The sequence below is a fragment of the Numenius arquata genome, chromosome 10, assembly GCF_964106895.1.
Source record: "Numenius arquata chromosome 10, bNumArq3.hap1.1, whole genome shotgun sequence".
Taxonomy (NCBI): domain Eukaryota; kingdom Metazoa; phylum Chordata; class Aves; order Charadriiformes; family Scolopacidae; genus Numenius; species Numenius arquata.
In genome coordinates this window covers 51,472,051-51,499,544 of record NC_133585.1, presented here as the reverse complement: position 1 = coordinate 51,499,544, position 27,494 = coordinate 51,472,051, and the positions used below count along the sequence as shown (strand labels likewise).

General features: G+C 38.5%; 2 protein-coding genes across 2 annotated transcripts; one reads left to right on the top strand and one right to left on the bottom strand.

Annotated features, from left to right (window-relative positions):
- Positions 1–1,182: 1,182 nt before the first annotated feature.
- PRIMPOL (primase and DNA directed polymerase) lies at positions 1,183–15,835 on the top strand. The gene is made up of 12 exons (XM_074154476.1): positions 1,183–1,362; positions 2,451–2,542; positions 3,504–3,645; positions 5,164–5,311; positions 9,059–9,349; positions 11,035–11,197; positions 12,015–12,109; positions 12,426–12,512; positions 12,595–12,703; positions 13,623–13,705; positions 13,789–13,835; positions 14,838–15,835. Exons 1-12 carry the CDS (start codon positions 1,183–1,185, stop codon positions 15,129–15,131), a joined length of 1,731 nt encoding a protein of 576 aa, XP_074010577.1. The 3' UTR covers positions 15,132–15,835.
- Positions 15,474–26,488, bottom strand: CENPU (centromere protein U). Its single transcript, XM_074154478.1, has 12 exons — positions 26,312–26,488; positions 25,980–26,139; positions 25,140–25,257; positions 22,702–22,807; positions 21,751–21,835; positions 20,811–20,910; positions 19,941–20,058; positions 19,506–19,584; positions 18,743–18,790; positions 17,380–17,441; positions 16,609–16,765; positions 15,474–15,981 (listed from the first exon to the last, which is right to left on the bottom strand). Exons 2-12 carry the CDS (start codon positions 26,028–26,030, stop codon positions 15,844–15,846), a joined length of 1,062 nt encoding a protein of 353 aa, XP_074010579.1. The 5' UTR covers positions 26,031–26,139; positions 26,312–26,488; the 3' UTR covers positions 15,474–15,843.
- Positions 26,489–27,494: the final 1,006 nt, after the last annotated feature.

Below are 27,494 nucleotides of genomic sequence, written 5' to 3'. Positions count from 1 at the left end.
AAACTATCAAAACACAGGCAGGCTTAGACACACCATGGGCAGAAATGTAGGTGTCCAGAAATCTTTACTGTGGAAAACTTGCAAGGGGATTCAGAGGATTTAAAATCTGGGCTTTGGGACCCACAAGAATATTTAGAGACTTAAACTCACCATGTGGATCCAGCTTATTCAAGGTTTGAATACTTTTGGGTATAGTCAGTTTAATTGTTATCTCTCATTGTAACTGGGAGGTTGTTTTGGGAACCAAGGGTTGGTAAGTGGTTATGCTGGACAGAACAAAAAGATGCACCTTCATCTCTTTCTGCTTCTTGCCCCTCTTCATCTGTTTCACAGTTTCTTAATGATGCTCTTTATTGATTTGCAGGCGTTCAGAGGGGCAATGAATTTTCCCAGAAAAAAGTTAATTAAACTTACAAATATGTATAACACATATGCTAATGTGTGTTTATGCTTTGCTACGTTACTTTGCAATGTTTGGATTACTTTATGTGACTAGAAGCTTAAAGGTTGCAAGATAGCAAGCATTACTGCATCATGTGCTGTTTCTTGAGATAAGATTGCTATCTTAAGTTTGCAAGAAAGTACATGAGATTTTAAAGCAGAATGAAAGTATTAGTGATGAATAGCAAAGGTCGGTGATGGAGAACGGTGCCATCATTTCGGATTTCAGTTCTTTTACTTTGAGATACAAAGCTCAGAGCTAGAGTCACTGAAATCTGAATTTTTCTCAGGAAATCAATTGCTGTACTACCCATACAAATTCATTATCTCATCTGTCTCTCAACCGTAAAGCAGAAATAATAGTATTTTTTCACTCCTTAACTAAGGTGGTGTGGCCAATTAACACAGTTTGTATAATACTTTTTGAGGAGGAATGTAATACCATTCTGTAAACAAAAATGAAACTTCATAGGCCTTCCCTTATCATGCCTATTCTGTTGTGTTTAACTTTGACAGTATTAATATGAAATTCTTACTTCCAGAACTACGTAGAAACGATGTTAAAATGAGTATCATAGCGGAGTTGGGTGTTGATTTGGAATACAGGTTACTTTCAGTTAATAAATAAAATACATTCAACAAAACCAGAATCAAAAGCAGTGATGGGTACAGGGTATTTTAAAAGTGAGCGACAACCAGAAACTGATACTGATTTGACAATTTGCAATTACTTTAGGACAAATGAAGAGAAAATGGGAAGAGAGAGTGAAGAAAGTGGAGGAACTAGCGGCTCACTATGAAAGAAACCCTCTGCCTCCCGTTTATAGACCAAAACTGTCCAAACCCTTTCTGCCATCCTCTGTTTGGAAAATATTTTGTCGTCAGGCTGAAGCTTTCAATTATGTGAAAACCTGCAAAGAGGTAAATTATTTGTTAGGTGAATGTCTACTCTTCAGGTACTTTCAAGTTTGAACTTAACTTAAAAACTTAGTTGACAGTAAAGTCTTTATCAGATTGCAAGTGGTTTGGTTTTTTGTTTCCTTTTTTCTTCTCCCCAATCCTGAAACAGCAAAGGGGTTTTTTTGGTCTTTGTGGGAGATCATGCTACACTGGAGGTAGCTCCAACAACTATTTGTTCTAACACGTGAATTGATCTGTAGTGTTAACTTCTAACGGTAAAAGTGCTTTTTTGCTAACAATGTAGTGATAGATTTGTGCCTTCTGAAGACAAGCAAGCTGTCAGGGTTGGCAGGAGAATGGGAAGGTAGAGAGAGTTGAGTGGGAAGAAAGAGGAGGAAAAAACTGAGGAAGAAAAAGAGATAAACGGGAGTCAGAGACAAAATAAAAACAGTAGAACTCTCCAATGGCATCAGAATTCCAAGTTCAGCTGATAAGAAGTTACGAGCCAAATAAAGATTATGCAAAATGTTTTCAGTTCAATACTTTTCAAATTGATTGCTGCTTTTAAAGAAAGCACTGGCTCTTTTTCCATGCTGCTTTAGGTGTTTAACTGATCCTGACAGTCTGTTTTCCAAAATGCACTCCCGCTGGTTTGGCAGTAGGGTTTTTTTTTGTTTTAAGGTTTCCATTTTTGGATTTAAATAATATAGAGTCTAAAGAATATTTGCTATAAAGCCATATGCTGCCATCGTGTCCATGAGGCTGTTCCTTTCAGGACATGGTTTCTCTTCCTGTTAGATGTGCTTTTCACTGATCAAAAAAAAAAAAAAAGACTTTACAGAGAAAACAGAGTTTATATTAATGCAGTGCAAAGAAAAGCTTCAAATTTTTACTCATGTAACTGAAATCAGAATGATGTTCTTAATTAAAAACAGATGCTACTTAGCTTGAAAAATGATGTGATCTACTTAAAGTTTTTTAGTATTTACTAACCTTTGACCAAAAAAATAAATGTCAAATAGGAACTTAGAATCATAGACTGAAGTTCTGAAGACTTTAACTGATTTCTTTGAATAAAAAAAAAACCTCCAATGTTTTTATTTTAAAAGGATGTTCACGTATTTGCCTTGGAAAAGAACACACGAAGTGGACAGAGGTTTTACCTTGTGACAACATATAAAGAGCTTTGGTTTTATTACACGTGAGTAGTTGAGAAGGTCCCCTGTATGTCACTGTAAGACAGTAGTATACTGGATATACTATTGGCTAGTAATGGCTGTTACTGGGTAGCTAACCCCAGTAGCTATCTGCTGCTCTGCCTAGTACAGAGCTGTAACAGGTGGCCTGAGGTTTGATCTTGGCCACGGGAAAACCTTCGTAAGGACAAACCAATCTATTCTATACTGGGTTTCAACTTTGTTGGGAGTTGCAGACTGCCATGATTTCCCCATCTACTGAACTTAAATCTAATAGCAGTAGATTTGCTTTTGCTGTCAGCTTTCCTCGGGGAATCATACCGACGCGTGACACAAACCTATTTCTATGATTAGTCACATATCCATTTACATGGGCATTAATATAAATGTCCAGTTACTGATTTATGGTTTTGTAGTTGCATGATGGAGTTTCAAGTATTGACAACTTGATTGTGCGCTGAACATTTTTTCCCAATTTTTTGTTTTACAATAAAACATTTGGTTATGAAGTAAAAGAAATCTAAGAGTCAATTTTTATACAAAAACTAAGCTTGAAATTTTTTTCTGAGTTTGAAAATGATATTAATTTTTAATTTAGTGGGAGAAAAGGCTACTTAATCTAATTTTTAGTGCTTAAGACATATGAGTGATAACTTACTAAGTTTTTTACTGTAGGTTCCATTATTCCTTAAATTCTTAACAGCTTTTCTGTTGACAGTATGTGTTGTGAGACTTAAAGGGGACGGGGAGGAGAATACTTAACAAACATTCTAGGCCAGACAGATACCTTTGTTGGTATTTGATGATGAAGTTAGTTACAAATTTTTCAAAGCACTTCTTTTTAATATGGGTGGTTGACTGAAAAATAAAAGAATATTTAGGACTCGTGGGATCCATGTTTGCAGCTGATAAGTATGTATTAATGTTTATTATGAGAGGTTGTGATTTGTTTTTGTTTTTCCTTAGCAAAGGTTATAAAACGAGTCTTATGCATTGCTATGAAGTCATTCCTGAAAAAGAGGCTTGCAAGCTTTATTTTGATTTGGAGTTCTACAAACCAGCAAATCCTGGTGCTGATGGCAAGGGTATGGTTGCGAAGTTAATTGAGGTAAACTGGAGCGTAGTCGTGTTGTAGCTTAATATGAATTTGTTGTTGATTTAATATGAAACCAAAGTATTTACCACTTTATCTTGATTATTCTGTAGTACAGTGAAAAAGAATTGTAGACCTAGTGGTTATTTTTAATGAAGTAAAAAGTACTGTTTTAATTAAAGCACAGTGAAAGGTCAAGATAGAGAATGTGAAAGTGAAAGTGGAAAATGGAGAACGCTGGTTGTTGGAATGTTTGTATTCACTCTAGATTTACTGATAGGATAAGTTTGCTTTTGCGGATTGTTTTATGTGCTCTGCCACTTGAAAGCTGTAAAACTGAAGGAGTGTTTAGGTATTTTTCAGAGTAGCATCAATAAAAGTTCCATTGGGATATTCCTCTGTCCGTTTCCTTTGCCAGCTGGTGCGGTCACATGTCAAAGCTTAGATAAATCCCTCCTGATTTTAGGTGTCTTCAGGTGGCAATTCATTATAGTTGAGTTTGATGATGATGATGTAGAGAACATGAGGTGACCACACTTACCAATTTGTTACCTGAAGTTAAATATCTTTGCTAATCATCAATTTTCTTAAATAGTGCAAATTTCCATTTTATTGCGAGTCTGATTGGAAAATGAGCTCCACTGCAGATTCAGTATGTCAGAGATGGAAAATAAAGGAGGTTTTTAGAAGAATATTTTTTGTTCCAATAAAATCTCTTGTGAGAGTTGCCATTTAGTTGTGAGATTCCTAATGCTTACACGTCCCTAGCTAGAAAGGAACAAAAGAAAAACACGATTGAGGTCATTCCTTTGTAAAGAACTCTTGATACAGTATCTGGAGGGGTTTACTCCATTGCGGATCAATTCTGAAATCAAGAGATTCTTCAAGTTAAGAAGAGAACTTTGGATGTGCTTGGTGGGGGATCCAAGATGCTAAAATCCAAAGCTTCCAGAGCTTTGGGTTCTGAGTCCCAGTCCTAAACAGGAGTAATCACAAGATTAACTTATAGAAGGTTTGCAGAGCTATTTAGAGCCAGATACCTTATGTTTTCTGCTTATTAGTGTCCATTGGGTCATACCAATGAATTACCTAAATCAAACAGTGAATACCAACCCTATATATATGTTTATATATATATATATATATATATATATAGCCTCTATCTTCCATCCAAGGCGAGCCTGCAATACAAACATTGTCACTGTGGGTGTGAACTGCTTTGTGGTGGAAAAACACCCCCACAAAGATAAAGCCACTAAATTAGACTTTGACCTGAAACTGAAAATCTGCTCAGCTTATCACTGTTAGTATATTCAGTGACTTGCATATTTCGGGAAATACAGTCTATGTCAAATTTGATTAAAATCTGCTATGTTATGAGTTAGTTTGAATTACAATTCATTTTATGCTCAAAATGAGAAAAAAAAAAAAAACTTGACAAAAAGATGTAGAATCTGCATTTGTGTTGGGTTTTATAGATACTGCTATTAAAAATGCTAGAGAAAATAGCCTAATTAATATTTATAATTTCAGCTTGTCAGCCAAAAATTAAAAGAACTTTATGGTATAAGTTGTTCGGCCAAAGATGTCTTGAATTTAGATTCCAGTACTGAAGAAAAATTTAGTCGACATTTAATATTTCTACCCCAAAAGACTGTATTTAAGGATAATATTCATGTTGGTAAGTGTGTTCTTTTCTCTTACACTGCGAAGCTGTTGCAATCTGTCAGACTGTCTTCATGCCCAGTTTTCCTTCTCCTTTCTCACCCTTATCTCTTTTTCTACTCTGCACCTTCTCTCAATCCAGTCTTAAGTAAATCTTGTACTATATTTCTTCTTCTTTTATACCTCCTGTGTTTTTTAAGTAGTTTCTTACTGTGCAGTGTGTATGTCCCAGCAGGGGATTGCAGAGAGCACAGGGACTATGGGCTCTTTGCTTTTAGTACCTAATGACAGCACGGTGATGTTGTCATTAACGACACGGCGCTGGGATTCTTTCTAGCCCAGTACAGCGTTACTGAAAATCTTGTTTTCCTTTTGAACTGACTAGTTATTTCACGGGGAGTTCACGTGTACTGCTGGATCAAAGCTGTGTAGGGTTCACACATGTTTTGTGTTGCTCTGAGGAATCATCTATGAAAGGTCTTGTCAGCAGGAACAGCTGGAGTAGAGCAAAATGTAAGGAGAAGCTGGATCTTGTAGGCCTGCGTACATGTACAATTTTTTTTCCCACCAGATATTTTTAATAAACGCATGTAGCCCATGGCCTGAGTATCGCTTCAAGCCAAAATTCAGATCCTTACTCCAACAAAAAGAGGCCATAGGATTTCTCAGAACCATTTTTTTTTTCAGCTTTTTTTAACATTAATAAACCTATTTCTCATTCTTAGGAGCAGTAGAATCCGTGTCGCTAAACCTTTTGCGGAGTAGCCGACATGGCAAGCTAAGCCCATTGTCAAAGTTATAATCAAATGCTTATAATATTGGCTGCCAGCCCCAAGTGTGACACAGAGCAGTCACTTCTTACATGACGTTGTGCTAACGGCTCCAAACCTAAAAACTTAAATGGGATTACTGCAATTTTTAGTTCAAAAGTATGGTCTTAAACTCCTCTGCCACTGTAAAACTCTTAAGTAACACACGGATGATAAATAATTTGGTATGACAGCGATTTTAGCCTGTGATCTTGATAACAAGATTAAATTAGGCAGTTCTTTCAGTAGAAGCTTGAACTGTTTATTCTGGTCCATTAGTCAAGTGTTCTGTGAATTTGACATGTTTACTCTCAGACTTAAAATATATTTAGAGATCACGTATTCATCTTCTACCTTTGCCTTTCCAACAAGATGTTGAAGTCGCAGTAAAAATTGATTTATAATATCAGTGTTAAATTCATGCCTGTTACCAATAACATTATTCTCTAGACTTTTCATTAATGCATTTTGGTAACCTGCTTGACAAACTTAGCTTAAATTGTATTAGCTTTGTACTTTGTGCAAAATACTGTGCTGTAGTAAATAACTGAAAATGCAGATAACTTAATGAATTAATTTCACAGAATCTATACGAAAATTCTTTGAGGTGATGGATTTTGTCTAATAGTAAACTTAAAAAGGTTAATGTATTTTTCAGACACATTCAAGTGTTGTCTCTTTTTTTAAATTCATCATTGTGTTGTTCTGTCTAATAATAATTGAGTTAGTGGTATTTACGTGGCATAAACTAGAATATGAACTATCACATGTTGGATGACGTTATTTCATAAGCATTTTATGCCAGGAGTCATGCACAAAGCGCATGGGCTTAAAATGAAATATGATTAAAAACATTTAGTATATAATATTTGGAATTAGTTACTAGTTAGAATGAAAATACAGGGGCTGAGTTTGTAGCTCATGTAAGAAAGCGCAGATCACGTAGGTCCACAGGAAAGCTGTGGAGATCAATGATTTTTACATAGAATTTTTTTTATATAATTTTTTTATAGTTGTATAGTTAGTATAGTCTTTTATAGTTTTTACATAGTTGACAAATCCCAAATATAAAAATACTGTCAAGGATCGAAAGTGTGAAATGCAGGGTTCAGTTCCCACATCTGATCAGTCAGAAGAAATGGAAGAGAGAAAACAAAGGTGTGTGTGAACAATCAAGAACTAACACCCAAAATAATCTTTTACTGACACCTTGCTATTCTGACACCTGACTGATCGCTACTTAATTACACACAAAAAAAAGGAAGTGGTCAACCAGGACTTTAAAAGATACTTTAACTTTTATGATTGAAATTAACTTCAGTTCTGAAATAGGTACGTTTTCTCCCTGAAGATCTGAGTAACTCCTGTTATAAACTCCAAAAATTCTGTGTGCGTATTTGAACACTCAGGGTTAAAGCTATTTATGACAATGAATCATTTGTGTGCCTCAGCAGTCCTGTAATTAATTTTGAGGATGGTGATATTAATGCTCGATACACCCAGCCATTCTGCCGATACACAGCGTAGGAGGAACCTATAGTTCAGATTCTTTCAGGTTCCCCATGGAAGCTTCAACCAACAACTGCAGAACCCTCCTTGCCACTATTCCTTCCGCTTCGTAGTTTTTCTTCCACATTTGTATTTATTCTCTTCTTTCTCCCTGCAAGTAATTTTGCCCTGGTTTTCATTTGCCCGTCTTTAGTTACCATCTGGCAGAGCCTGGGGTGCAATGGGAGCTGGATTACAACGCTAGGAGTTTGAAAAGTCATTACAAAATATGTTTGTAACAGTAATTTGTTGTTCCAGTAAGCCCTGGTCAAACTGTTACGCCAGTTAATATACTGTGAAGCTCCAAGTAAACCTTTTTAATTATTCTGAAAGTGAAATTAGGGAAAGCAGTAGTGAGAGGGAAAATCACCACCTTTTCAGAATCCTACATCTGAGCTTGTTAAGGTCGTTGCATGCTGTCATTAACTACTGCAAAAACATTGTTAAATGATTAAAAACTACCTGTGATTGGATAAAAAAAGTACGTTGTGTAATAGCAAAGTTATATGAATGCTTTATTCATGTATTGAAGAGTTTCACTAAGTGGTACTTGAAATATTAAACTACGTTTTATAAAGGACCTTGACTACTTTACTTATTTTTTTTTTTATATCACTGTCATTAACAAAGTGGTCCTACATTAAGTCTTACTGTTAACAGCCTAGTTTATATGCAGACATGTTCCCACAAAGTCGGCATGAAGACCCAAACTGAACTCGTTCAGTAAGTTGCTGATGTTCTAGTGGAAAATTCAGATTCCCAGAAATTGCAGCGCAGAAGTCTTCCTTGTTTTAATCATTAAATCAAGATCATTTGTGCTCCAAGCATGGGAGCAACTTGAGATCTTGTCCATCAGAGGCTTCAATAACTGCAGTGCTACAGGTGGGATGGGTAGGAGAAATACTTTGGAAAGATATAAAAGACATTTTTCAATTTTGTAATTTTATCCGGGACTTTGAACTTAGTTTGGGAAACTGCAGCAACAGCCTGTGCATTTCAGTTTTGTTTTCTTGTCTTTATTTCTAAAGAGGTGATTGCCAAGCCAAGTCGCTTCTCGCTTCTCTCTATTCTCAGTAGTAAAATTCCAAAGGGCAAGACTGTGGCTGATGATACATTTAATATACACACAATTGTTTACTTTCCTCTGTTTAAAAAAAAAAAGTTAGTAAAAATTGTTTCCAAACATGGGTTTCTTAGTTAAGAACCAGAACCATTTTGTGCACTCGTCTTGGTCCAAAAGAGTTTTTTAAAAAATCCAGGATGGGGGAAAAAAACAACCTCAAACTCCAACCACTTCCATCTTGGCCGTTTTGAAAAATGTTTGCACAGGAACTATCAAGTTCTCTCTTGACTCATAAATGATGTTATCTGCTTTTGGGGGGTTTTTGTGTGTGTTTGTTTTTAAGGTAACTTTGTGAGAAGCATTTTGCAGCCTGCTGTGAGGTTACTGAAGAGCAAAGCTGCGGTTGTGACTCCAGAAGGAGGAGCAGGAGGTGTTCTCCAGTGTTCTGCGGAGGCAGTTGGGTTAGAAGGTTCTCTTACAAACCTCGCAGCCGTCGAAGATGCTTCTGAAGGCCGGGCAGCCATTGCTCGCGAAACAAAGGATGCGGAAACATCACACCAGGGAGAAAATTCAGAATTTGCCTTTCTAATAGTAAATGGTAAAGATGGAGACAAGCAACTTTTTGTGGATCTAGGTAAATATAAGAAGTGCTTTTAAACCTCTTTGGGGGTGGAACAAATGTTAAATGAGATGTTCTTTAATCTTTGATTAATCCTTAATCTTATTGTTGTCCCTACAGTCAGAATTTAAACCAAATACAGTACGTGCTGAAACCCTGATCATAAATGCTGTACTTTAAAGGAGCCTTAAAGTCTTGGTCCATGGAACTTCCTCTATTACTACATTTAACTATTTTCTTCTGAAGTTTGAAGAAACTCTTGCCACACAAGACTAATTTTGTTCCTAAGGACTTGATGCTCCTACGTGGATTAAAAGAGGATAGCTTATATGGCTTTTTTGTCATTTCGGTTGAATTAGAAGCTGCTTAATTACAGAACAAGCCTTAAAGGTGTGGTGTTCTGTATTGTTCTACACGTGTGAATTGAGCCTTTGTCCCCTATTTGGAATGGCAGTTTTAGGCTTTAATGACAGAAATGTTGGGTTGGGCACTTCATGGCCCAGCTGGGCTGAGCCCGTTCGTGGTATTAAAACGTTAAAAATCTCCAGGAGCACAACAGCCACAGTCAAACCAGAGTTAGGAAGTTCCACCCTTCTCCGTCCCCACAGCTGGTTGCTCTGCTTTTCGCCCTGTCTCTGTGCAACGAAACTAGCTTAGCACCCTTTTGCACAGCAGTGTCTTACGTGCTTGAGGACTTCATCATGGTTTTGCTCAGACTTCTCTGAAGAATCCCCGTTTCCTTCAAATTCTTCTCATGGAATTGGGGATTTAATTTCTCGCTGGCCTTGTCAGTATCTCTGACTTGTTGAAATGCAATCCCCAAGTTATAAGGCCCTATAATAGGCTTCTCCATTAATGATTCAGGATTACTTTGCACCTACTGTTCAAAAACAGTTGTGAGTGGAAATTAAAAACGTTATTTACTGCCTCACCTTTTAAGAAATCGACGTTACTCCCCAAAAATCAGCCATCCTCAATATTTATGTTACAACATTACCTCAAAACTGGAAAGCTAAAGTCAAACTAGCTGGAAATACTGAGTTACATCACGAGGCTGCAGTGATAGAAAGCTATGCGGCATTCCTGTTATATCAGTTCTTGAAATTCTTTTACCTTCACGAAAATTAAATGCAACCCAAAAATAAAGTACCCACCTGCTCAATAAATTCTTACATTAGGCAATGTTTAAAGATTCCTTATATTTTTTGGTGGTGGTTTTGAGACTGGAATTGACTTTTCCTGATACGTGCTTCAGGCAAGTGGTGTCTGGTCCACAGAAAACAGGAAGTTTGATGAATCTTAAGTCCTTTCTGGTTAAAATAATCACACAGCCTTTTATGCTCAGGTGTATTTCACAAAGTTTGTGTAAAAGCACCGATTTCTTATACTGAAGGGAAATTTTTAGCAATGGTAATATCAGAATGATTAAAACACCTATGTAGACGTGTTGAGTGTCTTAATAACATAAGCATGAAACATAAATATACAATATTAAAATATTAATATTTATATAGACATAAAAACGTACCTGTGTACTTTGTTGCATTTCTTCTCTGGGATGTCAACCAAAGTCAGTGAGAGTTTTTGTCCGTCCCTTAGACCCCTGGCTGGGTCTACGGAAAACTGTTTAATCTGCAAGCTCTAAGTATCTTAACTCCCAGCCAGCATTGTTATGTTAAGAAATACTTGTTTTCCTGCAGGAGTTTATACAAAGAACAGAAATTTCCGGATGTATAAATCATCAAAAGCAGGAAAAAATGTGATTCTGAAGATAGCAGAGGATAATCAGTTTGTCCCTAACTGCGAAGAGAATGTTTCTTTGGAAGAAGCCTATTTTCTTTCTTCCTTGATCTGCAACATTAGGTAATTGTTTCATTCCGATGGATTCGAAAATATTTTAAATACTTATTTTAGTGGTTTCCTCCTGCAGCAGTTACAAATAACTGCTATCAATGGGCAGTTGTTCCATGAACATGGTTACAGTGTAATTTAGTAGTGTAATTCCAGTAGAATTCCTTTGGTTTGAAGGAAAAATTTCTTGGGACTCTTTTTTTCTTTTTTTTTTAATTTCTTTTTTAACTTACCTTCAAATGGTCAAGGAACACAGAACACGTGGTACTGCTTCCGAGTTGTGCCTCGTTTCTCTATTCTGTATAGCTCTGAAGGGAAAAATCACAGTTTTCCAGTTAATTAAATATGAAAAGGCTAAATATTTTCTGAAGCATGATTAAAAAAATAAAAAAGGATTTTTGTCCGTGTTTACTCGCGTTTCCCATTTGGTACAGATCCCTCCACAGGTTGGATACTGGTACATACAATAATCAAGTTTTCTGTATCTAAACCTCTGATACAGTCAGTGCAGGGTAAGATATATCTTAACATGATCCCAATCATTGCTGCAGCAGAGAGGTGGTTAAAATGGTACATCCCTCTGGAGGGATTTTTCCCAGGAGCCCAATGTTGGTGCTCTGGAGGAGGAATCCCTGCCCTCTGCTGGTGTTGTAAATGGGAGGAAACCGGCCAAAGGAAAAAGTGCCTCAGGGACAGTAGGAGGTGGCATCAGGATGGCAGGGAGTGGGTGGCCTAGGACCGTCCTCTGTTGTGCCACACTGGGTTATTACACCGTACCACGTTACGCTGTAAGAATCACACATTTTCCTTTGTTTCCTCTTTTCTTCAGAATGAGGGATGACACACAAGTTCTGTCATCTGGCTTTCCTGAGGAGAGAAGGACGTCTGATATTTTAAACAGAGAAACTACCAGAAGCAGTAGAGGTACCTTGAGCCTTTTCCACTCTATAGTGAAAGAAAAAGGAAAAAAAACCCAAAACCTCTTAAATTGGTGTTGTGACTGACACCCCTGATAACCTCTAGGAGAGGTGGCCAAATGCCACTTGTCCTCCCCTGCTGCCCCCATGGCTGTCCCATGCGGTTTAAAGATGGATGGGAAATTAACACTGGGTTTACCCTTGGTTTTATTGAAGGATTTGGTGCAAATCACGTGCGTTTTGTGTCTGTGCTGAATGTAACAATTACCTATCACAGTGACCATACCAATAACGGCGCTTATCTGTGGTCTTTGTTTTAACAGATCCCATGGAAGGTTATCAAGAGTCACCATATCCAGAAATTGACCATTTTGTTCATTCTTTGGTTAATAAAGATGGAGTGCAAGGAGGTAAAGACCACTTTGCTATTTAGAAATGAGTATTCCGCAGCAGTGTTTTTAAAGAGTTAATTCATTATTTTTTTTTCCCCAGGGATACGGCGATGGAATTATTTCTCTCTGGAAGAAATACTTGTGTATGATATTTCTGGTTACCGTTGGTGTGAAAATATTGGAAGAGCTCACAAAAGTAACAACATAATGTACGTTCTTGAACTATTCACTTTAAAACAGCCTTTTTTATTTTCCTGCTCAACTGTTATTCTATAAAAATGCTGAAAAGTCATCTTCATGCTATTTAAAATACCTGCCTCAAGATGCCAAGATTACAAGTCAGAGTATGGCAAAGCTGTTAAATGGAACTGTGCTTTGACGCTTCTTCACTAGGAAGCTGAACAATCAGAAATAAGATAAAGAAAACAAATCAGTCCTAAAAATGCAATTTAAGATGCACTGTAAATTAAGTTATTCAAAAGACAAAGGTAGCTCCTGCCACTTCAGTCGAGATGAGTTTTGCCAGCAAATCTGCAAAGACTCAGACTTCGTATGGTTTTAGCAAAATTAGTGTTGAAAAGTCAGGACATTAGAATTGCAGTATGTCATTAGTAGAAAAGTGTTAACTTAAAACTAATTGTATTTAACACTTAAAATAACTGAAAGATAAAGAATGTGTTTTTGAGAAAGACATACATATATAAAAAACCCCACAGCCACTAGGCTCGATGAACTGGGTTGTCTGATCAGTTGACAGGAAACAGTGATTTTGATCTGGCTTTTACAATGAAATGATCTGTAACAGCAGCAGCAACAAAATCTTACCTTATAGTTTGGGTCCCATATACTAATCTTACTTTAAGCTTGGAAGAACAAGTCATTAATGTAATCAAGTTAAACTAAATTTCATTTTCAAATGTTAGTCTTAAGTCTTAAAAGAAATATATTTTTTTTAACTGAAGAAACCTGAATTTTATTGGAAGCATGTAAGAAGTATGTCAGAGTATGAAAGCCATATCCATAGATGGGGACAAACAAACCCTGTCCACTTAAGTGTCAGAGTTTCATACTGTGCCCATTCACTTCATTTACATGCTGTTTCTAAAACTTAAATTATTTCATTCTTAGGATTCTGGTAGACCTAAAGAAGGAAGTCTGGTATCAAAAGTGTCACGATCCTGTCTGCAGAGAACAAAACTTCAAATCACAAAGTATGTATTCTGCGATTTCCAAGCAATTATGCTTAATACTTTTTGGAGTGTTAACTTTACTTAATGCCGTGTATTTGATTTAGGTTTTCCATTACCACCTCGGCTCTGTCTCCCTTTTCTTTTCAAAGAGGTATGTTTTGGTTCTGTTGACACTATCTGAAGTTCTTGTGAGTAAAGCTGTGAGGATGGCACCTCCATATAGTCAATTTTTGAGTTCTCCAGCAGCAGATCTAGCATAAAAAGTAGACATGATCCTGGAATGCTCCAGTCAGAGGCACATCCAAGTCAGTGACCCTCAAATTTGAAGTTCACTTAACTCCGTTTTAGTGTATTAAAGCAGTTCTGTTTACCCACAGGGGCAGAATATTTAAACTGATCTGATACTGCACCGAGACTCTAAGGCATGAAAATAATAGTTTTTTCCACTGAGTAAGCAATAAGAGTTGGCATCTTTGCAGCTTTTAAATTTACACTTTTAAATGTCATATTACAGACAGGTGTGCCATATAAATGCCACATTAAGTGCTACTTAACACTAACAGCTATTGATGATCTGCTTATTTCATTGAAAGTGTAATTTAAATACATTTTCAGGTCCTGACAGTATCTTTAAAAAGACACTAAAATTAGTTTTAACCTTGTAGTCTTTTAAGAAGCTGTGTACAGCAGACTACTTGTAGTTTGTTAGAAAAACAGCAAGTTTTTATTCCTACTAAAATAGGCTCCCACAGGGTAACGTGGCTATAACTGAACCTGTCTTGTTGGCCAGCTCTCTATAGCATCTATTATAGGTGACAATACCAGTGTCAGACTTTCAGATCAGAGCAGTTAAAGGTATGAAGACCGTTTTCATATAGAATCATAGAATGGTTTGGGTTGGAAGGGACCTTAAAGACCATCCAGTTCCAACCCCCTGCCATGGGCAGGGACACCTCCCACCAGACCAGGTTGCTCAAAGCCCCATCCAGCCTGGCCTTGAACTCCTCCAGGGATGGGGCAGCCACAGCTTCTCTGGGCAACCTGGGCCACTGTCTCACCACCTTCACAGCAAAGAATTTCTTCCTGATATCTAACCTAAATCTCCTCTCTTTCAGTTTAAGAGTGGAATAAATAGTATTCTTGTTTCTAAAAGGAAGAAGAGTGTGCACTGACGGATGAAAGGGGAAACACAGAAGAGAAAGTAGAGCTACATTCTGAGGCATTAGACTTGTCAGAAAGATCAGTATCTCTAGAAAAAAGCTTCCTGTGGTCAGACAGCGAGTGGGACAACGCAAGCGATGATGCCTGTTTCCTTGAAGCTACTGATGACGTGGAACTAGCTGAAGCTGCAGATGACAGTCTGAACGAAGCCACGGAAGAAATTCCCGATGAAGTTCTTCTGGAAGCTTTAGGACAGCAGGACCCTTGCGCTGAAGGCGGCAGCTGACCACAGACCTGGCCGGCAAAGGGACAGCCAGCGACAAAACCTGCTTTAACCCAAGGTGCGTATCGCCTGCCTTCTGCCAAAGGCGCTGCCACGGAGGCCAAAAATGCTCTTCCAGAGCTGGAAGACAAAGAACTGAGCAACAAGTATCCTCACAACTGGATGATCTTCAACAAGCAGGAGGAGATCGTGGAGGATTGCATGGGGCTGAAGGGTACTGGACTGAAAACTCCTCACAAATGCTGCTCCAGGTTTAGCACTTTTAACCCTCGCTGCTGTATGGTTTCTGTTTTCTTAGCTGTATGTCTGAGTTTTAATGATAAGCCAAGTAAAACAGATTTCTTTACTTCCAGAAATGGGAGGAAATTTTTTATTTCAAATACAAATATTTATCTATCAATAGTTCAACCACTGTCTATGTGTTCTCTTTTAAAAGTATATATTGCTTTCAAGATCACATTACTTCAATAGCCCAAGACTAAAACCCAACGCTGTCAACAGAGCACAGAAAAGTTTTACTGCTTTACCTGGAATTGCTATTTCATTGATCTCACTGACGTTCTGACTATTTGACAACAGGAGACAATCTCCAATGAAGTCACTGACTTCTTTTAAACACTGAGGCAAAATACCACAACAAAGATTAAACAAGCTCTAAGCACTGACCGTTCTAATAATTGTGACTAACGAATGTCAATAAATCTATTAAAATGACTTAATGTTTCTCTGGTGACTTCCCTCTTTGTGCAGCCAGAGCCTTTTCCAATTTCATATTAATGTTCTGGAAGTGTCTTTCTGCTCCGAGAATTCTCTGTGACTCCACCAGAAGAGCAGGGAGGCTGGAAGTTCCGTACTGTTGTTAAGGAAATAAAATGACAAGGCAACACTTTTAATTCTTGGGAAGAAAAAAAAAAAAAAAAAAATCACTTACATATCTGTATTTATTTTTCCTCTATCTGAAATGATGCAATGCGATTTTTAAGAGTGAAGGAGAGACTTCTGCAAGGGTGGGATTTCCTTACACCTGGCAGGAATGTAGGAACAGAAAGCAGCACACCAGGTCCTATGCGTTAACCACCTTACCTACGGGGAAGTACCAGAGCTTTCCCCACCACCTTTCAACAATAGCAACAAAAGAAACTGGTCACTTCTTTCTCACTGTTAATCTTTCTTCAATTTCTATGAAAAAAATCTTGGGCCTGAGGACAACCTTCTACGTCCTTTGAATTCCTGGACATAGACAGCAAGGGGGCAGAATCCTCTCTGCAATACCTCAGTTTCTAACATGAGACCCAAAAAAAAGTGATACTGTAGTTACAGCGAAGATTCTCAAGTTGCTCCCACAAAGACAATTAACAAAATACTGCTATTCAATGTAAGTTAAACATTAATAGAAACACCCACCAGGCCAGGAAATAAAAAAGGGCAGGGGAGGGCTGATCGAGAACAGTTCAGAAACACCCACAGAGTATCTACTTACGACCACTTTTTCTTTTGGGTTTTCCTCTCTATAATTCAAACATTCTTGCTGTAGCTCCTTTAAATCAGTAAGTAACTCAGTTGCCTGCCTCAAGGAAGATTTCTTCTCCTGCACCTCGGCGTATTCTCTTTGCAGTTGCATCAGTTGCGGTTCAGCTCTGAAAAAGATCAAGGCTTTCATGACTGTAGTTGCATTTTTATTTCACAAGGAACTATGAATGTAGTTCCTCTGAAAAAGACTCAAGGAAAAGCGTGTATGTTATACGCAGCTTGGATTCCGGGAAGCCCAAGGGCTCTTCCAAAAAATATAATTTCTGTCTTGTGCATCTACACTAAAGATTAATGCCAGGTTAGAGAAGGGGAACCGTGTGGCCACAGGAGATGGAAACAAGTCATGTACTCAGAGGCATCCCTGCCAAATTTCACCCTGCCAAGGTGAATGAAATATGTTCTCCCACCTCAGAACCAAAAAAGCTCTGTGCAAATTTATGATTCATCCCCTTTGTGATTCCAATTGTAAAGTTAAGTGTTTTTCTTACAAATGTATGGCCCCAAATGCCATCCCACCAAGAGAACTTGTAAGAATGACTATCTAAGCAACCGAAATATAGACAGAAGAGCTTATCCTGAGCTTTTGTAAAACCATAAGGCAATACAGAAGTAGTTTCATCAAAATAAAATGAAAAAACCCAGAAAAGTTCCTTTCACTTCTGAATTATAAAATACCACACTCAGTTCTTCAGGCTATTATTGTGTATCATTAGCTACATACCCAATTAGTTCTTCCCTGAGCTGCAACAGTCGCTGCCTTTTCTTTTTGATGTCTGTTATAACCTGAAACAAATAGTGAGGAAAGTCGTTGAAATGCTTCTATAACTTCAAAGGCAAACATCTCAAATTTCATCAGCTTTTTCTCTTTGAGGTTTTTACGCTTCTGATTCTGGGTGTGGAAGAACCCAAGCTACCAGACCTCGTAGACTGCTGTATTTGAAATTCGTATTTTAGACATTTTAAAGAACTTTAAAGGGTTAAACTCTCATCACCGTCCAAAATGCTCTTAAGGAACACTGGATTTACAAGCAAAAGGAGTTTGTGACATTTTTGAACTCCAACATGACCAACTCCAGCAGGTTTTGCTTTGTTTCTGTTTTAAAAATGCAGACTAAAACAAATGTATGTTCAGTATGAGTGCCGTAACTAAAGAACTAAGCATAATTAAGCTTTCTTTAATACAACATCTGATTTAAAAACAAAACCAAAACTGATCAAAAATTTAAATTTAACAGCTAACAAATTTGATTTTAAACAACCGTGTAAGAGGCAAAATAAGGGTAACTGAGTGGCTGCGAATGCTAGATGTGTATTCAAATTTTCATTTTACCTGCAGAGCAGCTTACCGTATCACTGCAAATTAACAAGACTTTAGCACACTAATTGCTACCTCCCAGAATAAGCTTTCTGTTGACTTTACTTGTTAAAAGCTATTTTGTCATCGAAATGTTTGCGGAAGAGGTTAATCCAGGCAGAAAGCTTCTTAAATGTCTGCTGCGGGGCATTCACCTCTCTCCTGATGAGAGCACTGCCATGTTTTCCTGCTCTTACACTAATTCCTCCTCCTGCCGACACTTCCCTCTTGCATTTTCAGCGAGTTACTACTCGCTCTGAATGAAGCGAGGAACCGCCTTCCTCCGAACAACAATTTTGCAGGTATTTAGGGAACGCAGCTCCCTTGGACTTCTCTCAACTAAACAATCTGATTCTGTCCTCACAGGTCACCATCTTTTCTGCTTTCCCAGGTTTTATAGTCACCTATGTTTCTTGAAGGTTAGCTCTCAAATCAGGTCTCCAGAGGCCTCTCCAGTGCTCATTAAAAAAATAGAGTAATTCACACGTGTAGATACCTACACATCCTAATGTGCATTCCTTCTTTTTACACCAGAATAGCAGTATATGTACAGTTTTACTCAGATCTTTCCCAAAAAACCTCTGGTGGTTCCCTGTCCTCTATTTGTGCAGTTGATTCTGTAGCACAGTACACTTTTTTTGTGTATTATTTTATTTCTTCTAGTCAACTTCTTGACATTTCAATGCCCAGCTCCATACGCTGTACAATCTAGTGATATCAATGTATTTACCTTAGCATTTTTCTTCTTCATGTTCTTTAATTCCTGGATTTCCGCTATCTGCAGAGGAAAAGAAGAATTACAGAGGGACTATAGATCTTGATTCCATCTCCAGCCTCCTACCCACATGGTTGCAAGGATTACTTTGGAATAATATAAAAAGCTACTTTAAAACTGCAACACTTGGTTCAAAGGAAGATTACAGGTCTATCTTTTGTCTCGCCTCAGGCCAGAGGAAGGCTGTTGTACAAAATTAGTCATCTTGCACCAATTAGTGCAAGTAATACTCCTTGTACCGATTAGTGTAATACTACTAGCCTAATTTTTATATAAATGTATAAATCTAGTAATTTTAAAATTTGTCCATCACTAAGAACTAGTTTCAGTACTTATCCATTGTATTTATCACAACTCCTACAAAGTTCCGAGTTTATTTTACTCGTCTTAATTAGTGAGAAGAAATCTTAGTCTTCTAAGTGAATGAGCTTTTTACAGTTAAGTTCAAACTGTTAATTAAAAAAGGTTGATTTTCCCTGAAAAAGGCCTCTACACAGCAGTCACTGAGATACCGTAAAAAGGTTAAATCATCAACCTTTTAAAACTCTAGTCCATGAGCTTTTAAAATGGTTTTATCCTGACAAAAGCTTAGAAAATTTGAAGTATCATAAAATAAACATGTAAAGGACAACATAAACCCACAGGCATTTTGACTACAATGTAATATACGGCTCTATAATCACTACCACAAAATTGATTTTATTTATGGTCTACTTACCAGATCAGTGATCTGGTCCTTGAAAGCTGAACAGAAGCTGTTGATGGCTTTTCTGCAAGCGTTTGATTCTATCCTTTGTCTGGAGGAGTCAGGGGGACAAAACACAACCCATTTGGTTTAGTGAAGGAGAAATCTCATCCAAAAGCATTCCTTGGAGTAATGAATAAACCCCAGTGTTAAGCAGATCTTTTGTGCACTAGCAATAGCTTAAATTTGGCTTTGAAAAGCATCAGCTGAGATGTGTCATTCTTATGTTTGGAAAAATACCTAATTCTTGGAGACCACCTCAAGATCACATCCAAAAAATATCATTAAAATAACATCAGAAAATAAGTGTGCGTTACCAATTCCCTAAAGGACAGCCCACTAGCGAAAACGCAGGTGATTTGTTTTTAGAACTTTAGGTATTCAGCCATAGGAAAGCAGAATATTTACCTGTAATTTGCTGCTATCTTCTCAAATTCAGCCAGAACAACGTCCAGCTCTGTAATATCTCTGGGAGATCTCTTCAGCTCTTTGGGACACCAAACCGCTACAGAGCACGAGCTAGCCACTGAAACAACAAAGTAAAGACAAGCACTCTACAATTCAGGTACTGGTTCTAAAGTAATAGAAAAATTATTGTGCTCACCATTAAAATAACCATCTAAAAGTTATCAATATTTTAATATGAAACTTGAGAAGAGGGAAATATGAATTATCTCATCTGTCTTTGATGATGGAACTACGCTAGACTTATCTGGAAACACTTTAGAATTTGGATGATCAATTATATACAACTTATTTCTTATTCTTCATCATTTCAAACAAGTCCAGGAACACTTTATTACACTAACTAATAAATTATACAGTGTGCTGTAGATAAAGCAGTTTGTGCTGTAAAAACTATTAGCCTGAGTTGGGCAACCCCCACGACTCAAAGAACCGTGAGTTGTTATATCATATTTGTATACATTTTGTATCAATGCCATATATGCTTCAAAAAAAAAAGCTATACACAAATACGTTTCTTTACATTTTGCAATAGTATCATTAGCTAATTCCACAAAGCTGCAGGCCAGCGATATTGCACGCTTCACCCGCTCAGGGGAGCCATAGGCAGGTCCAGGGATGCCAACCGTGGGGATCAGAGCTCCTCAATTTAACTGTCACTAACGAGGATCTAGACCAAACCTGAAACTAAAACCTTCAAATTCTACAAGCAGTATGCTGCTACCTATCAGAAATTAAAACCACTGAGTTATGGAAAAGCATTCATGTTGAATGAGGAAAAGCCGTATGGGAATTCTGAAAAGTCTACTTTACCAGAAGGATCTGCTGTGTTCTCTGATGATGTGTTCTCTGATGTGGCCTCCGAAGGCCGCTGCTTCTTTTTTGCTGGAGTTTGAGCAGTATTCAGAGTCTTCTGTGATATAAAAAGCAGATTAATGTCAAAAAAACCTCAAACCCCTAGGTTTACTCACCTAAAATTCTGACAGATGGCAGCTGGGCAGAACACATGGAAGTATTTCACCTTTTCACGACTGACTCATCAGTTACATTCACTAAGGGCTTTTTTTTCCAGAATCACAGCACAGCGATCACACCGCTGGACTGAATTTTACATAAGGATTTTCAACAATTCCAATGAACTTCAGCATGTAAAACACTTTCACACAAACTACTGCATAGCTCCTTTTACCATGGGCCTATTTTCTCCAGTCTGCAGAGGGTTAACCCTTCCTCGGTGCGCCTGGAAGCTAAGGGGGCCAGAAGCATTTCACACGAATTGCAGTCTAAGTGGGGAAAAACACTCATTGCAAACCAAGTGGGCTTTTTTGTCTATTTTTGATGTATATTCAAAATTCATTTTATCCATGAAAAATTCAATTCTCATAAATATGTTCTTACTTCAATACTGAACAAGTATGAGAGATTTACATTCCATTTAGTATGCCACTCTTTAAGAACATATATTCCAGATATAAAGAAAATATAGAATGTATTCCCAAGAGAAGGGGCTACAGGACACAGGAACACCGGGCTGTTACATTCCCCACTGACGCGAGACTGTAGCTTTACAGCATTTCCCTTGGCCATCTCACAGGAATACTTTGAGGATTAATTATTTGGGACACAATTAAGTACCAAGGAAGTACTAAGGAATAAATGAAAGGTCTTGCTCTCCGCTCCTCTCTAATGTGAGCATGGCATGAAGTAATTTAAAATTAAATTGACCGATACACTCGTGCAATTTTCTCTGTACCATGTTCTCCTTAAGGGGTTCAGGATCAGCCGTGCTCAATTTCTGAGCGTCATCACTAGACGTTTTCGAGCGATGCAGTCTCTTACTAGGAAAAGAAAAATATCCACGTGTAAATCCACTACACACTGAGAAAGAACGATCTTCAACCATATAAACAAGAAAATCTCAGGTTTCCGGGAACATTTTGTGTCGCTACATCACTCAGTTTGTGTCTCCTGTCAACTACGTAAAAAGTTGCAAATGGCAGATAAAGGGAAATAGAAACTTCATCCCTCAACAGCAACCCTTGCGACAATTAGAAATCCATTACTACTTGACCATGTTGCTTTGAGAAGAAACTTCAAAACAGAAACAAAATTATTACTGAGGATATTTTAGCAAGAAAGGAGGCAGCTTTCTTGGTGGCAGGGCAGGGTTAGAAATTAAAACACAAAAAAACCACTCCTACACTCTCATACAAGCTCTATTATTGTCTTGCTAGTTCATTCAAATAAGAACTAGTTCAGATTTAAACCAAATTTGATTTAACAAATGAGAAACACACTAAAATTTGTATTGAAAGATTTTTTTTTAAATTAATTTTCTTTGTTATATGTCATTTACCTGGCTTTTACCTTTTTTCCATTTTTTCAACTTTTTAACTTTAAAGACACCAGCATTTAGAGGACTAATCAGTATCTTACAGGGATATTTTAAAATCTTTTTATTTGGAAAAAAATACAGTGAGTACTTAAATCAATGTACTGCTTGCAAAAGGCAAACACTAATTTATTCTCCCATTTCTTTTCTACATTCCCCAACCTTACTTAGTGTTTTGGTTTCTCATCTGCAAAATTCTAAGTTATAGTTTAATAAGCAAGTAGAGAAACCTGACAAACAGAACATTTTTTCCCATTTAATCTAAAAAACTAAAAGATTAAAAGCTGGCAATTGTTTTCTTTTCCACCAGACCTTCTTTCTGCCTTTTTCCTCTGCAGAGCTGAAACACGACCAAGCGGCTCGTGTTGCGACTGCTCCTCTCCGTAAGCGTCCACGGCAGTACTGTGCAACGGGTGATCTGGAAAGGGCAGAAAATAATGATCTATAAAGAACAGAAAATAACCCCTATGAAAATTGTTTCCCTCTGTCCAGGCAAAGACTGTGGACACGCCAGTACTGCCCACCGTTAAGCACTTAGTTAGAATATTTGTGGTTTGCTCACTAATACAAAGGAAATCTTGTAAAATGTATTATTTGAGGATCAGGAAAAACATGTATAGTGAAAAGCTTCATAGTTCTATGCCTTGAGAGGTGGGCCCATGCAAACCTCATGATGTTCAACCAAGCCAAGTGCAAGGTCCTGCACCTGGGTCATGGCAATCCCAGGCACAAATACAGGTTGGGTGGAGAATGGCTGCAGAGCAGCCCTGAGGAGAAGGACTCCCAGAAGAGGCCAGGAAGGTGCTCAGAGGGCTGGAGCCCCTCTGCTGTGAGGACAGGCTGAGAGAGTTGGGGGGGTTCAGCCTGGAGAAGAGAAGGCTCTGGGGAGACCTTAGAGCCCCTTCCAGTCCCTGAAGGGGCTCCAGGAGAGATGGGGAGGGACTCTTGATCAGGGAGGGGAGTGATAGGACGAGGGGGAATGGTTTTAAACTGAAAGAGACGAGACTTAGATTAGATCTCAGGAAGAAATTCTTTGCTGTGAGGGTGGTGAGACACTGGCCCAGGTTGCCCAGAGAAGCTGCCCCATCCCTGGAGGTGTTCAAGGCCAGGCTGGATGGGGCTTTGAGCAACCTGGTCTGGTGGGAGGTGTCTCTGCCCATGGAAGGGGGGTTGGAACTCAATGATCTTTAAGGTCCCTTCCAACACTAACCATTCTATGATTCTATACTCATCCACCCACTATTTCTTTACAAACTGGAACCAAAGGTGCAAGAAAGCTCAGCACGTCTGTATCGCACACAGCAAGCAAAACATTTTGCACAGCTGATTTAAAGTCTCTCTTTGCTAAGGCATACACCAATCTTCTATACATTTAAACAACTACTTTGTAAGTTTTACCTTTTTTAAATATGGATTTTCAGCTGATCTATTGGATGCTACAAGAAGACAGTCACAGCTGCTTCAGAAAGTTTGTAAATGTAGAATTCTCGAAGGTGGCTACCAGGATGGATTAAAACACTGAGAACCCTAAGGTTTTAGCCTGCCTTCCGTAGTGTGTATTTCTTTTCTCAAGCATATTGCTATGAAAGTTTAGTGTTAGCTTATATTAGTGTTAGTGGACATCCTTTTTATTGTTTTTAACACATACCACAGAAGCGAGGAAGAGTTTTTCCTTTTGCAGACTTTCCCTTATGACAACCCTTTTGTTATATTGTTCTTTATTGTTCACTTTCAACACTGTTTCTAGTAGTTACATGTATATTTCCGTCGTTTTCTTAGAATAATAACTATTACAGCTGAGAAACAGCCCTTATTTTTTTCTCTACAACTTCTAATTACATGTTTTTTCTTACCAATGTTGACATGTATGTATTTAATAACAGAGAACTTCACACAGGTGCACAAATCCTTCTAAATTCTCTTCCAGTATATTGAGGCCTCACTGCACAAGCCTGAGGCCTCATGAAGCATGAAAATGGTTTTAATGCTGCACTAAAACCAGTATGTTTTTATGAGGTTACTTCTTAAGTAGCACAACATCCCTGTGAATGTCTGAGTTTGCTGCCATACAAACTTACGATTGCTCTAACAATAGCAAAAAATTTCACTTTACGATTTGTGTAATTATTTTAATACAGTAACTTAAGATATTGAACTTTTCTTTTAAAATGTAAACTCTTACACAATTGCAATGTTATATTGTGTGAAATTCTACCATTCAGACTATAAAACTTGAATAGACAGTATTTTTCTTTTACTTGCACATATTAGAGCATTATTATTGTTACTTCCTAAGTGACAGAAAATAATACCACTCTCAAAAAACCCCCTCCGTCTCTCCTGCCCATAACTGTCTCTGGCAAAGAAACAATACCTCTTCCTGGGAAAGCACTGAAATATTTTGCCCATACGGTTTGTTCATGCAAATCATATATTATAGATTCATAGATTGGTCCAGGCCGGAAGGGACTTCCAAAGGTCATCTAGTCTGACCTTCCTGCAGTCAGCAGCGACAACCCCAGCTAGACCAGGTTGCCCAGGGACTCATCGAGCTTCACCTTGAATATCTCAAGGGAAGGGGCCTCAACCACCTCCCTGGGCAACCTGTTCCAGTGTTCCACCACCCTCAGAGTAAAGAACTTTTTCCTAATATCCAATCTAAATCTCCCCTTCTCCAACTTAAAACCATTGCCCCTCGTCCTGTCACTGCAGGCCTTTGTAAACATACTCTCCCCAGCCTTCCTGCTCACCAAACGAATCGTCAAGCTCCTCCAGTTGATTCACTTCTGCCACCTTCAATATCCTGGAGACATCTGGTTCCTCCGGCAGAAGCAACTTCCAGCGAGAATGGGAGCTGGCTTTGTGTTCCTGCATGAGTATGAAATTAATCAATAGCTACTTCATCCAGCTTTTTCAGCATAAAACACATTAAATATGACAATGAATTTCACAAACGTTTTACTAGAAATACATTTAACTTGGACCGTATTGACAACTGACCTACGTGATATAAAGTATTTAAAGCATGTGCTTTTTCCTCAGACTGTTTTTTTTTCCCTCCAAGAGAATTAAAGGCATAAAACTAATCTACTCTCCTATTTGCTACCATACTGTAACGTGAGCTTTATCTTATTTTATAAAACTAAGTGTGTAAGCTTAGAAATCTAATAACAGTCTAATCTGGTTTTTATGATCTGTGGCCTTTTCAGGCATTAAAATATTTCTTCTTTCACCTCTGTATTGCATTAAAGTCCATCCTTGTCCAATCTAATGATTCTCACTTAAAAAAAAAAATATAATGAAAAGCTATGCGCAACTTCTCATAAAAGGTGGAATTTATAAGTCAAGCATCAATTTTACAAGCCCATTTTCAAACTGTCACCTGTCTGAAAGTCAACGGCCCGTTTTGCCTGATGATGTGCTACTCCTAAAAGAAAAATAAACCATAGGAAAAGGAAAACCCCAGCACCCAAACAGTCCCCAGCAAAGCCCTGCGTTAACGCCTGCACCTCCAGAGCCAACGCCACAAGAGCACGGCAAAACAACACAACATTTGCTGCTTTAATTCTGCTCAAGCTAGAAAAATTTACCTTTAATTTATTTCCAGAATGATTTCTCTTCCTTTTCTTCTTGGAGGACATTTCAGTGTTCGGTATAAGCTGGTAAACACACAACTGAGGATACAGTTACCAAGGATACTGACAGTTACCTGAGGATACCAACACAAATCTGCGTTCTCTGTCTCAATACCTGGGAGAGAACGGGAAATCTTTGTTAATTCAACGTATTATGCATAACTCGCTTCAAAAGCACTAAAACTCACTCTATTAGAGCAGCCCAACGCCTGATGTAGCAAGTATAAATCAGTAACAAAACATACATATTAAAAATTTAAAGCAAGGTGATGCATAACACTACTTACACCTTTTCTTTAGCTCCACAGCTGCCGTTCCCCTCAGGCAGGAGCCCCAGACCCGGCCTGGCGCCTCAGGGAGTAAAATGGCGGTCGCCAGCCTCACCCACCGCCCCCCCGCGGGGACACCGGCCCCCTCAGGGCACCCAGCCGCCTTCCCGCCGCGATTCAAACCGGCCGGCGGGAAGGGAAGAGAAGGGAAGGAAGGGAAGTTGACAGAGAAGGAAGGGGAGGCGCGACGAGGCGGCAGAGCGCCGGAACGGGAAGCGGCGGGAGCCGCCATGAAAGGATCGCCCCGTCCCCGGGCTGAAGGGAGGCCGGGGAGAGAAGCGGCGAGGCCGGCCCCTGTCAGGAGGTAGAGCCGGTGTGAGGGGGCGGCCCGCCTCCGAGATCGCTTTAAAATGGAGTACTGAGGTACTTGTGCACCAGGTTGTGGATCGGAGTTTTCTTTCTTTATTTTAAAAGAGATGGGGGGGGAAAAGCTGTTTCCTCATTCCAAGTATAGAGGTGTTTTTTTTTTTCCCAGTACCCAAGCATAGCCCCGTTGCTAGCTGACCAGCAGCCCTAGAAGAATTCACCTATATTTTTTCCTATAAACTACGCTACAACAACACCCAAAGCCCGTGTTTTCTTTTCAAGACGTTGCTGGAGACCAAGACTTATTCCCCATCTAGAAAAGCAAGTGAACAAGATCACATCTACAAAGATAACCTGAAATCTAAAGGTCGAAAGAACCTTGCAGCAGTTAAAAAAAGAAATTGATTTGAAACATGCAAAAAGACTGCTGGCTGTAAGAGTGTGCCAATAAAAAAAAAAAGTAGGATTCAGATTGAAAAGTTGTAATTCCAGGTTTCTGGCATTTAGTTACTCAGCAATTTAATTGCTAATGGGAGGCTTAGCAATTTGTCCACAAAAGCCTTATTAGGGGGGCCCTTGTCATGTCACATCTCTCCCTCCACAAGAGTGTTCCTCCAGGGATCTGTTGTCCCCCACCCCGCTTTTTCCAAGCAAATAAGCTAAAACTTCAGGAATATCACATGGAATGGTCTCCTTACAATTATAGTTTAGCAGTCCACAAGCTGATGGTACCAAGCAGTAATACATAAAATCACAGAATGGTTTGGGTCTCCCACAGGACTAGGTTGCTCAAAGCCCCCGTCCAGCCTGGCCTTGGACACCTCCAGGGATGGTG

Bases quoted from the DNA above. Each gene is read 5' to 3' on its own strand.
- PRIMPOL (XM_074154476.1), top strand. From the start codon at position 1,183: ATGAAGAGAAAATGGGAAGAGAGAGTGAAGAAAGTGGAGGAACTAGCG. The intron at 2,543-3,503 runs GTGAGTAGTTGA...GTTTTTCCTTAG, and splicing joins GAGCTTTGGTTTTATTACAC to CAAAGGTTATAAAACGAGTC. The intron at 3,646-5,163 runs GTAAACTGGAGC...TTATAATTTCAG, and splicing joins TGGTTGCGAAGTTAATTGAG to CTTGTCAGCCAAAAATTAAA.
- CENPU (XM_074154478.1), bottom strand. From the start codon at position 26,030: ATGTCCTCCAAGAAGAAAAGGAAGAGAAATCATTCTGGAAATAAATTA. The intron at 21,836-22,701 runs GTCTGGTGGAAA...TTCTTTTCCTAG, and splicing joins AGGAAAAAGGCAGAAAGAAG to TAAGAGACTGCATCGCTCGA. The intron at 20,059-20,810 runs GTAAAGTAGACT...TTGTTGTTTCAG, and splicing joins GAACACAGCAGATCCTTCTG to TGGCTAGCTCGTGCTCTGTA.